This window comes from Littorina saxatilis, unplaced genomic scaffold, assembly GCF_037325665.1.
Source record: "Littorina saxatilis isolate snail1 unplaced genomic scaffold, US_GU_Lsax_2.0 scaffold_567, whole genome shotgun sequence".
Taxonomy (NCBI): Eukaryota; Metazoa; Mollusca; class Gastropoda; order Littorinimorpha; family Littorinidae; genus Littorina; species Littorina saxatilis.
The window spans coordinates 3,998-15,878 of record NW_027129144.1 but is presented as its reverse complement, the minus strand read 5'-3'; the positions used below and the strand labels follow the sequence as shown (position 1 = coordinate 15,878).

At 40.7% G+C, this 11,881-nt stretch overlaps 1 protein-coding gene across 1 annotated transcript in view; it reads left to right on the top strand.

The window, feature by feature from the left end:
• The window catches only part of LOC138957431 (neuralized-like protein 4), a 43,029-nt gene extending 32,798 nt beyond the window's left edge, over positions 1 to 10,231 (top strand). The window contains exons 3-6 of the mRNA XM_070328549.1: positions 2,161 to 2,298; positions 2,666 to 2,818; positions 7,018 to 7,200; positions 8,908 to 10,231. Coding sequence (XP_070184650.1) covers positions 2,161 to 2,298; positions 2,666 to 2,818; positions 7,018 to 7,200; positions 8,908 to 9,048 — 615 coding nt within the window. The 3' untranslated portion in view covers positions 9,049 to 10,231. The remainder of the gene's footprint in view (positions 1 to 2,160; positions 2,299 to 2,665; positions 2,819 to 7,017; positions 7,201 to 8,907) is intronic.
• Positions 10,232 to 11,881: the final 1,650 nt, after the last annotated feature.

Sequence of the window (11,881 nt, the reverse complement as noted above, 5' to 3'; positions counted from 1 at the left end):
TTGCACCAAAATGGGATGTGGAACTAAAACCACCCCCACCACTCAGCGTAGTGGCTCTAAACAAGAAAAATGATAATAATAAAAGGCATGCATTACTTTGTGGAATGCGATATTTTTCCATTTTTACATTTTTACAAATCGCGGTTTTAGGTTCGACGTGATTTGTAAAATATTTTTACATTTTTACAAATCACGGGTTAACAGTATTCCCGAGCCTCAATGCTGTGATTTCATTCTGCTGAGCATCTGCTTTGCGCTAGAGTCTGCTGTCTTTAGTTGTGTCACTGCCCTGTGGATTGCTGGCCGAGTTTGCAGCGAGCAAGTGTGAAGATTAAAATAAAAGAGTCAAAACCACACACACACACACACCATCATCACCACTGTATCGCATTTCTACTCGTCGGTATGCTTGGAGACTAAAATAGTGTGTATGTAACAATGTTTGAAGTGACCTCAGGGCAATGAGCGGCAGTAAAACAAAACTTGGAGAATACATGGAATAACCTAGTTTTCTGGTTAGTTATTGAAGAGACTTGTACAAATAAATGGAAACAAATGTAAATACTAATGGACACAGACTGCCATTGCTATTGAAACGGCCGTCATATTGGATTTCTAGGAAACTAAAGCAACATCATACATCAGACATGCATACTATTTGGCATATGACTTGTATCTGTTGGGGTCCTTTCCTTATTTGATGTTTGACGTCGTTTTCAACCACGAAGTTTATATCGCGACGGGGAAAGGGGGGAGAGGGGATAGAGCCACTTGTCAATTGTTTCTTGTTCACAAAAGCACTAATCAAAAATTTGCTCCAGGGGCTTGCAACGTAGTACAATATATTACCTTACTGGGAGAATGCAAGTTTCCAGTACAACGGACTTAAAGGCACAGTAAGCCTCCCGTAAACCATCACAGAGCTCCCCGAGCGTCTAAATACAGTACAAGCATACTTCCATTTGAACGCTCACCGAACGGGAACATCCTGGCTGCTTTCTGTCGAGCGTGAGACATTTTCAAAGAATTTATTTTCGTAGACTTGTTCGTTAACAACAACGGCGCCTCGTTTTTGCGCTAGACCTAACTTTTAAAATCTAAATAATAAATTGACAGCTTGTTACACAAACATTCTTTAATCATAAAAGAATTCGTTTTTCATCAAGACAAGATCAGAACAATTCGAAGTTGTGAAAGTTTAAAAAAAAGAAAAGCCCGGAAGCAGGGTCACGCAAGGGTCGTAGCAGACGGTTTATCAGTGCAAATCGCCGTTCCTCTCAACAGTCAAAAGCCATCGCTAGAGTTCTTGTGAACCACAGCCGTTGTTTCGTGCATAAAAAACGTGCTATTGTAGATAAGCTCACATCGAGTCGCATTCATGACTAACTGACGACTGCATTGTGAAAAAGGAAAACTGGATCACACGGGTTCACGATGGCTCAGGGGTAAGATAAACCACGCAAAAATAAATTCTTTGAAAATTGTTCGCTCTTTACGGAGGGCACCTAGGATGTTCTCAATTGGTGAGTGTTTAAATGAAAGGGTGTTTGTACTGTGTGTAAAAGCCTGACCGTATCTGTGATGGTTTACGGGAGGCTTACTCTGCCTTTAACATTTCTTACATACTGCTTGACTAAAATCTTTACAAAAATTGACTATATTCTATACAAGAAACACTTAACAAGGGTAAAAGGAGAAACAGAATCCGTTAGTCGCCTCTTACGACATGCTGGGGAGCATCGTGTAAATTCTTCCCCCTAACCCGCGGGGACCATAAAAGCAACGGTTAACTAACTAACTAACTGAACCTGGATCTCTCCCAAAGCCTTGTATAATATTTGACGTCATATCAAAGAGACGTCATTCTAGAAAGCATATCGTGACATGTACGTTCTTAAAATTCTTCAAAGTGTTCAAAGAATGACGTTTGTCTCGGTGACTCGGCATCACGGGCTGTGGAAAATCAGGTCCCTGCCAGACACGACCTCTTCACATGCGCTGTGGAGTGAACGATATTGTTATGACATGAGTTGTATGTCACACGTATATGGGATAACGTACCAAGATCTACAGTTCGTACCTTTACACACGTAGGTATCGGGAATCAATTGTCATTCTTATTATACACTTCACTTACAACACGTTGCTGTCATTTTGCAGGCCTTTCGTTTCCATGACAACCACGGGAAGAGAGTCGTGCTGAGTAACGACCAGCAGACAGCTAAGTTTCCGAGCGATTATTTTGGTTGGGGTATCGTCATGTCACGTGATCCCATGGAGGTCAACAAACTGTATGAGGTAACACACACGCACGCGCACACACACACACACACACACACACACACGCGCGCACACATACACATTCACACACGCATACACTCCCTCTCTAGCTCTCTCTAGCTCTCTCTCGCTCTCTCACACACACTCACATACCAGGCGGCAGCGACCGGGATTCGAACTCATGACCTCCCGATTAGGAGGCCGATCGACGTCTTACCACCACGCCACTGCGCCCGTCATTTGTTTTGCTTTCGGTCTGTGTATTCCTTTTCCTTTTTTTCTTTCTTTCTTTCTTTCTATCCTGCCTTCTTTCATTCTTTCTTTCCTTCATCATGTTATATATTAATTCAGTTAGCTTCATCGTTCAGTTTTCTGCCCTACATAGGTCCAGATAACGAAGAGATGCAATGAATGGAGGTTACTATGTATGGGAGTGGTGACGTCATCGCCAGAGAGCCTGACACTGCCCCACAGGGCTCGGGGCTGGCAGATTGCTGAGACTGTCTACGGCAATTGGTTCGCTGATCATGGTGACTGGGTGAGTTACGTTCAATGTCATTCCTGCCGGCGATGTCTTATGTGTGTGTGTGTGTGTGTGTGTGTGTGTGTGTGTGTGTGTGTGTGTGTTGATATATATAGCTTCACTCTGTGAATCAGTGCCATCCGAGGAGGGTCTGGCTTCTCCTACAGGGCTATCTGTGAAGGGACATTTTTACGCCGCCTTTATTTGGCAGTGTTTAGTAAACGGTCTGCCTGTTTATCTGTTAGTCTTCGGATCAGACTTGTGTCTCTGGTACTCTGGGTTCAATGAAGCAGGCATGTGGTGAGTAGCTTGGATATGAGGTGCATACCGTCTGTGTGCGACAAATAAGGTTTCTAGCTGTAGCAAAACGGGAGATATATGCGCTTTACACGCTTTTTACACAGCCAACCAGGGAACAAGTCCGTCAATTAAGGGCTTCAAATTGGGATACGCATCTCAACCTAACATTTGACGTCGGAGAAATGTGCAGTAAGCAAATGCGAATCCGGTAACAGCTAATGGGTGTTTTCACGAAGCATGGGTGACTACACTAGATACGTCCTTCTGGGAAGCATATCGTGACGTGTACGTTCTTAAAATTCGTCAAAGTGTTCCAAGAATGACGTTTGTCTCGGTGACTCGGCATCACGGGCAGTGGAAAAACGGATCCCTACCAGACACGACCTCTTCACGTGAACTGTGGAGTGAACAATATTGTTATGACATGATAGGCATCTCACACCTATGTCGGATAAATAGATTCATCCTACATACGTGAGAGAGACACTCGTGAGATAATTATCGTTCAAATCACACGTGTGTATATCATGTAAATGAGGTCATGTCAAGCAAGTCTGGCAGGGATCTGTTTTTCCACTGCTTATGATGCCAAGGTCACCGAGACAAAGGTCATTATAGAAAACAACAAGTCGCGTAAGGCGAAAATACAATATTTAGTCAAGTAGCTGCCATTTTTCAGCAAGACCGTATACTCGTAGCATCGTCAGTCCACCGCTCATTACAAAGGCAGTGAAATTGACAAGAAGAGCGGGGTAGTAGTTGCGCTAAGAAGGATAGCACGCTTTTCTGTACCACTCTTTGTTTTAACTTTCTGAGCGTGTTTTTAATCCAAACATATCATATCTATATGTTTTTGGAATCAGGAACCGACAAGGAATAAGCTGAAAGTGTTTTTAAATTGATTTGGACAATTTAATTTTGATAATAATTTTTATATATTTAATTTTCAGAGCTTGTTTTTAATCCAAATATAACATATTTATATGTTTTTGGAATCAGCAAATGATGGAGAATAAGATAAACGTAAATTTGGATCGTTTTATAAATTTTTTTTTTTTTTTACAATTTTCCGATTTTTAATGACCAAAGTCATTAATTAATTTTTAAGCCACCAAGCTGAAATGCAATACCAAACCCCGGGCTTCGTCGAAGATTACTTGACCAAAATTTGAACCAATTTGGTTGAAAAATGAGGGCGTGACAGTGCCGCCTCAACTTTCACGAAAAGCCGGATATGACGTCATCAAAGACATTTATCAAAAAAATGAAAAAAACGTTCGGGGATTTCATACCCAGGAACTCTCATGTCAAATTTCATAAAGATCGGTCCAGTAGTTTAGTCTGAATCGCTCTACACACACACACAGACAGACACACGCACATACACCACGACCCTCGTTTCGATTCCCCCTCGATGTTAAAATATTTAGTCAAAACTTGACTAAATATAAAAATTGCGCTCGCTTCATTACCCTCGATGAATTTTTAGAACTAACACGTCACGCCACACTTTTAGAGTGACGTTTCTTAGCTTTGACGTAATAGATTGCACGAGGCTTTAGAACAGATCGAGGTTCCAAAACAAGCGTCTTCAATTTAGCTGCCACGACTGCAGGACATTTTCAGTCAAAAACGCGTAAAGTACAGTATGTAGGATAAACAGAATACTACATGGCTTGCTGTATCGTACCAGATTTACACGAGTGTTTTTTTTTTAAATATTGAACTGCGAGCGAAAGCGAGCTGTTCACTATTTGAAAAAGCATATGTAGGTCAAACTTGAAGCGAGAATGCGGAAGAATTACGTCATGAGCAAGGGAGGTCATCCTTTAATCTGTGTATCTTTGCCGCTTACATTCCAATGTGGAATTTTAAAAGTAGCAAGCATACTAGATACAAAAAATGAATAAAGAAAAGGAAGAGGTTTGGGGAGGGGGTTAGAAAGAAATCTGGAATGAACTCTTCACAGACAGCCTACTCGAAAATTAAATTCTTTCGGAGCCGATTGCAACACAGATCAAACATTAACCCGAGGTAAAGTCATCAATCAAGAGGACTCGCCGTAAGTGCATTTAACTCATTGTCTCCCAGGAACAGATATATCCACTCATATCACTCTTTTTGACCAGGTAGCCTACGGATATATCCACTCAGACGGTTAGCTTCAGCGGCTTCCTGTAACGTCGATCTAACGCCTGCATTCCAGCGTGTTGATACACAGTTACTACACAAGCAGTTACTACAATTCTGAGTGACCTGCTCGGCTAAAAACACACTTGGTCAACATAGGGGGTTTTAAGGGCATTCTTACAAAGAGTGCTGCACCTGAAATGGTCCGTTTTGTTGTTCTGCTAAGACTGCTACCAGTTTTGAGCTGAGAAGCTCTCATCAGGCAGTCACTTAGCATAACACGGAGAAGAAGAATTATTTTCAAACTCCTACACAAAAGAGAAAACCCCATTTCTGCGGTAGGCTCTCTGCATAGAACAGAATCTTCATTTGATTCCCCAATAACCGTCCGTAAAGAGTATAAAAAACAAGTCGCGTAAGGCGAAATTACTACATTTAGTCAAGCTGTCGAACTCACGAATGAAACTGAACGCACTGTATTTTTTCGCCAAGACAGTACAGCTTCGTCAATCCCCGCGAGAAGGAAATCGCTCACCTTCCACGTGCAAATCGCAGTGAAATTAACACGCCAGAATAGCGCGGTAGCGTATTGTGCTAAGCAGGAAAACGCGCTTTTCTGTATTCTTGTTAACTTTCGGAGCTTGTTTTGAATACAACCTATCATAACTATATGTTTTTAGAATCAGGAAATGATAAAGAATAAGATGAAATCATTTTTGGATCGATTTCTTAAATTTTTATCGTAAGACTATTTAATCTATTTTCGTTAATTGTGATCACATTGTAAGAGCAAACATGACATAATTTATGTATATATTTTTAGATTCAAAATATGATAAAAAATACGGTGCAATCAATTTTAAATCTGTTTGCGAAAAATCGATTTTAATGACAACTTTAATGAGCAAACTCATCAATTAAATTTTAAGCTTCCAAGCTGAAATGCAATACCAAAGTCCGGGCTTCGTCGAAGATTACTTGACCAAAATGTCAACCAATTTGGTTGAAAAATGAGAGCGTGACAGTGCCGCCTCAACTTTCACGAAAAGCCGGATATGACGTCATCAAAGCTATTTATCAAAAAAATGAAAAAAAACATCTGGGGATATTATACTCAGGATCTCTCATGTCAAGTTTCATGAAGATCGGTCCAGTAGTTTTCTCTGAATCGCTCTACACAAACACACACACACACACACACATACACACACATACACACACACATACACACATACACACACACACACACCAGGGGCGGACAAGTGCACCCCCCCTCCAGCAATAAAATTTTTTTTTTAAATTGGGAAAGCTGATTCTATGACCATTTCTAAGTTCAAATGGCACCAGATGGCACCATTTTGCTTCTTCGGGCCAACATTTTTCCCCGGACCCCCTAGCAAATTCGGGCGCTTCGCGCCCATCACATTCACTTTCGATTCAAAGTGCATGCACCCCCTCTTACTGATCCGCCCCTGCACACACACACACACACACACACACACACCTCGACCCTCGTCTCGATTCCCCCCTCTACGTTAAAACATTTAGTCAAAACTTGACTAAATGTAAAAAGGAACGTTGAAGTATCAGCAGCTGATCTTTTTTCAGCAACAAAAAAGAAATGTAGAATGATAATATTGTTAAACCGATAGCAGTCTTTGCAGAACAAATCATGCTTGTGTGCCTGTGTGTGCGTGCGTGTGCGTAAGCAGAACTCACCAACAAAGGACGGCGAAAAGATCGCGCCAGTACCTCAGCAGTCATCCAGATCTGTGTGGTTTCAGAGTCGCTCTGACATAGAAATGGCCCTGTGGAACTTTCCGGTAAACAGCCGTTTTGGGTTGAGGATCGACAGCAGCAGACGTCTCCATCTGCACGTGGACGGTATTGACTGCTTAGTTGTCCCCTGTCGGCCACTGCCTGACAAATGCTGGGCCATGTGGGACTTGGATTGTGATAACAGCGAGGTGAGTGCCAGGTAGTGATATCGTCTCACCATTTGCAGCGTTCTGGGCTGAGGTGCACGAAGGGAAAGTTGGTGAGAACAAACCGCGGGGTCTGATTGGTTGAAATCACAACAAATCCTAAGTTCAACCAATCCAACACCGCGGCTGACTCCCGTCCGGTTGGTAACTTTCTCGTGCACTTCGACCCAGGTGATATTTTATGATAGGTTTTATGTATTACATGTATTACATATTTCAGTTTCCGCCATTGTTGCTGCTAGTTTTGTTGTTCGTGTTGTTGTGTCGTTGTTGTTGTTGTTGGTGGTGTCGATGGTGGTGGTGATGGTAGTAGTGGTGCTGCTGCTTCTGCTGCTCTCTTAGGTAGAAAAACAAGCTAAACTCACTCGTGAACTTGCTCGTAGTACAAATACAGCTGAAAACGACTCGCATACGAGTCATTCTCCAAAACTGGTTAAATAAAGCGGGAATATGGCCCAAAAATGAAACTTGATAAATTTGAGTTTAATAATTATAGCAAGGTTCTTCGTTATCAGAATGACAGTTTGCAAGAAATACTTATCCTGACAATATACACAGGTCTGATAGGGGGAGGGGGGGGGGAGGCTGTCTCATCGTTGCGCGAGATTTTTGTGACAGAATTTTGTTCATAATGCAGTCATTTAAAATAATTAATTAAATGTTGTGCTGATAAGAGTTTGATAAGCATCTTTATCTACAGGCGGTGTGTTTTAATTTGTTATTTGATTTTTTGTCAATATTTGTTTTAATACCGTTTTTCAGTATTTTGTTTCCAACATTTGTTTCAACTTTTTGTTTTGTTTTGCATGCTTACAAATAATTATATATGCCTACATTCGCACTTACATAATCATAACGGTGGGAAGTTGGCTATGTTCAAGCTATCGGGGTCTGCATTTTCGCCGGTAACGAAGTTGTTATATAGGTACCTACACTTCCAAAATGTCAACTACACCTTATTTCGTGACTTACGTCATAATTCACGATTAATTGTGAAACAACGTCACTCATCTGTTTGGATGGATGATTAACAAAGTGGCAAACGTGGCCGTTACGTACGTATCACGTGTGACACAAACAATTAACTCTCTGAGACATGAAATTCTTCCAAAGTGTTTTCTCGGTTGAATAAATGCATTTTAAGTATCTTCAAGCTGCACTTCGCAAAAGAATTAGTGATTGTAAAGAAAATAGTTTGGTTACGGAGGTCGGACAAATCTAAGTTAGTGTGACAGCATTCGAAGCGTACGAAACGCTGTTTTTAACTTCATTGTGTTGTGTATCATACACAAAGGAAATGGCAGCATTTGCAAAGGAGTTAATCTTTATTGTTCCACAAAGTAACTTTTAAACAAATCATCCAAAATCACATTCAGCTTGTTCCTATTTTGTTGACGCCATTTTTGTTGATTTACCGACATTTTAACACTATTTTAAATATCAAAATACAAACATGTTTATATATTTTGCTATGGGTGCTTTTTCAAACATACCTGTGTCCAGATAAACAGGGGGAAAGGTTTATCAATATTTGCTTCTGTGAAAATGTGGTTTTAAGTGACCGACCTAAGAAGTCACCAGCTTTGGAGAATGACTCATATATCTTTGTTTTCTCAGCCAATTGTGTGTCGATTGTTACAGATCAAGAGCCTTCCAGTGACTCAGCCAATTGTGTGTCGATTGTTACAGATCAAGAGCCTTCCAGTGAGAGACGTGGGACAGATGGAGCGTTCCTCGCAACACGAGGCCAGAGCTTGCTCCTTGCTGGTGGATGTCATGGAGGAGAGTGGTGACAATGATAAGATAAATAGAAAGTCTGATTCAGGATGATTTCTTTTAGCCACCGCTGATTCTGGACCAAGGTTGTTTCAGAATGATATTGATTTCAGAATAATATATACAAGCCGTTGTTTGTTTGTGAATGTGTGTGTGTGTGTGTGTGTGTGTATGTGTGTGTGTGTGTGTGTGTGTGTGTGTGTGTGTGTGTGTGTGTGTGTGTGTGTGTGTGTTATTTTTAACATTAATGAATTTAATCATCGATGTTAGCATTTTGTTAAATAGAAGAACCCCTGTAGTACACGATGTTGCATTTCAAAATATGAAAGAGTTTGTACACACTTTCTGTACTACACACATACAAAGTTGTGGTGTCAAAGGATATGGTAAAATATAAAATACCTATGTGTAGAATTTTATGTTTCAAGAATGATATTTTTTGTTGTTGAAAACGTTAAGCAAGTTGTACAACAATTAAAAGGAATAATAAAGTTTGTTCAGATTACATTGAAAAGTGTGAGAAGTTTGCTGTTGATTTGAAATGGTAAAGAGCTTATTTTGAGAACTGAAATAGTTTGTTTTGTGGGTGTGTCGGGGCTTTTTATACTGCCATTATCACGTATTCGCATTTATATCCACCTACACAAATGTTTATATCTCACACTTTGTACTGTACACTCACTGTTATGTTGTATTTGGATATGGTTGTAGATTGAACAGCATACATTGTTGATATTGTTTTATGATGTAAGAACCGCAACAATCGGTACATTAGCTCCAGAATTTCTTTATATTGACACACCTCTGATATTTCCATATTTGAAAATAGTGCTATTTTTGTGGAGAAAGCAAACCGCTTTGGGACACCTTAGTTCGATGTTATTGTTCTCTTTGAATATATTACTTGGGGCCCATCTACTTTTTGATGTTTTATTGTGTTTTTCGTTCTCGTTTTTTATTTGTTTTCGTTTTTGGTATTGACACAGATTGTGTCATGGAAACAAAGTTTTCATTATTGTTTTTCTCTTTTTTCTCAAAAAGATTTGTCGCGTTGATCATATTCCGCCATGACATTTCTGGCATGTTTATGTGAGCACTTACCATAAGTTTTAAACTTGTTGTGCTCCTTTTTACATTTAGTCAAGTTTTGACTACATTTTATTAACGTGGAGGGGGGAATCGAGACAAGGGTCGTGGTGTATATGTGTGTAGAGCGATTCAGAGAAAACTACTTGACCGATCTTCATGAAACTTGACATGAGAGATTCTGAGTATGGTACCTCCAGACGTTTTTTTCAGTTTTTTGATGAATGTCTTTGATGACGTCATATCCGGGTTTTCGTGAAAGTTCAGGCGCCACTGTCACGCTCTCATTCTTCAACCAAATTGGTTGAAATTTTGGTCAAGTAATCTTCGACGCAGTCCGGACTTTAGTATTGCATTTCAGCTTGGAGGCTTAAAATTTAATTAATGAGTTGTCATTAAAATCGATTTTTCGCAAACAGATTTAAAATTGATTGCATCGTATACGCGTATTCTTCATCACATTCTGAATCTAAAAATATATACATATCACTAAAGAGCGAGCAATTTTTAAAGAATTAATTTTGCAGATTGTCTCAAACACTTTTGGGACCCATCCTGAACTCAGGTCAAACATGGTCAAAGGGAAATAACCTTCTCAGTTGGTGGCAGTGAGAATGGGTGCAGTGAGAATGGTTATTTCCCTTTGACCAACGGGGGTGTTTTTCCTACCTCGAAGGAATTTCTTGTTAAAGCCAGTTTTCGCAGAGAAATCACGTTGTTTGTGACTAAAACTCACATTATCTTGTTCTTGTAATCGCTCAAGTCATATATTTGCCCGTAAATAGCCTTCAAAGCTGAAAATGTGGGCGATCGAGCACCGGAAATGGCTGTTCGATGGGTTTTGCAAGTAGTAATGTGCTTTATTTCACCAAATCAGCTCGTATTTGGTATGGGTACGGGATTCTAGAGGACGAAGGAGTCATAAGAGGTGCAAAGAAGGGCTATTTGGGAGTAGAATAAATCTTCCGAGCCAGTAGACAAGAGAAGGTCATATTTTGAGAGATGCGCGTAAGCAGAGCTTTCCGACAAGCGAATGATACAGCAGATTAATCATTCGTTTTGATCAGAAACATAGTCTCTAGTTTTTATGAATGAGTTTTTTAATTAAAACAATCACGAGAACTCTCTCGCTTACCTTTTAAATCTTTATCCTTGTAAAATAAAGTTCTCTCTCTCTCTCACAGTTTCTTTTTGGCCTGTTGGCAAGTCTTCTCTCTCTCTCACACAGTTTCTTTTTGGCCTGTTGGCAAGTCTTCTCTCTCTCTCACACAGTTTCTTTTTGGCCTGTTGGCAAGTCTTCTCTCTCTCTCTCACAGTTTCTTTTTGGCCTGTTCATATGTTGGCAAGTCTTCTCTCGCCCGTCGAAATAATAATAGAAAACTGTTGATAACACATGGTACCCGTGGGGGGTGGGAATGAGTGAGCGCAAGGGCAGCTGATGGCGGTGCCATTTGATGTCTGATTCGATCGCGGGAATGCATCGCCCGTAGTTTGGGGAGGGGGGGGGGGGGGGGCACAGAACTTATATTAGACAGAAGGGACAAGCCCTCTTAGCGAGGTCGAAAAACGCGTTCTGGTTGGCTCGGCCGGCCGCCCTCTTGAGACTGACCAGCGATCGCGGCGAGCGACACACACACGCAGTGCGCAGTTTGGTCTCCGGTGTGCCTTGTCTCTGTTTACGTTTATGACCTGACGTTTACGTACTGTGTTAATAAAAACAGGTCCATTTACTTACTAATTTACCGGTAGTAAGGATTTGCTGATGTAGAACTTTTGAGGTTTAACGTCAGTCCTTGTCAAC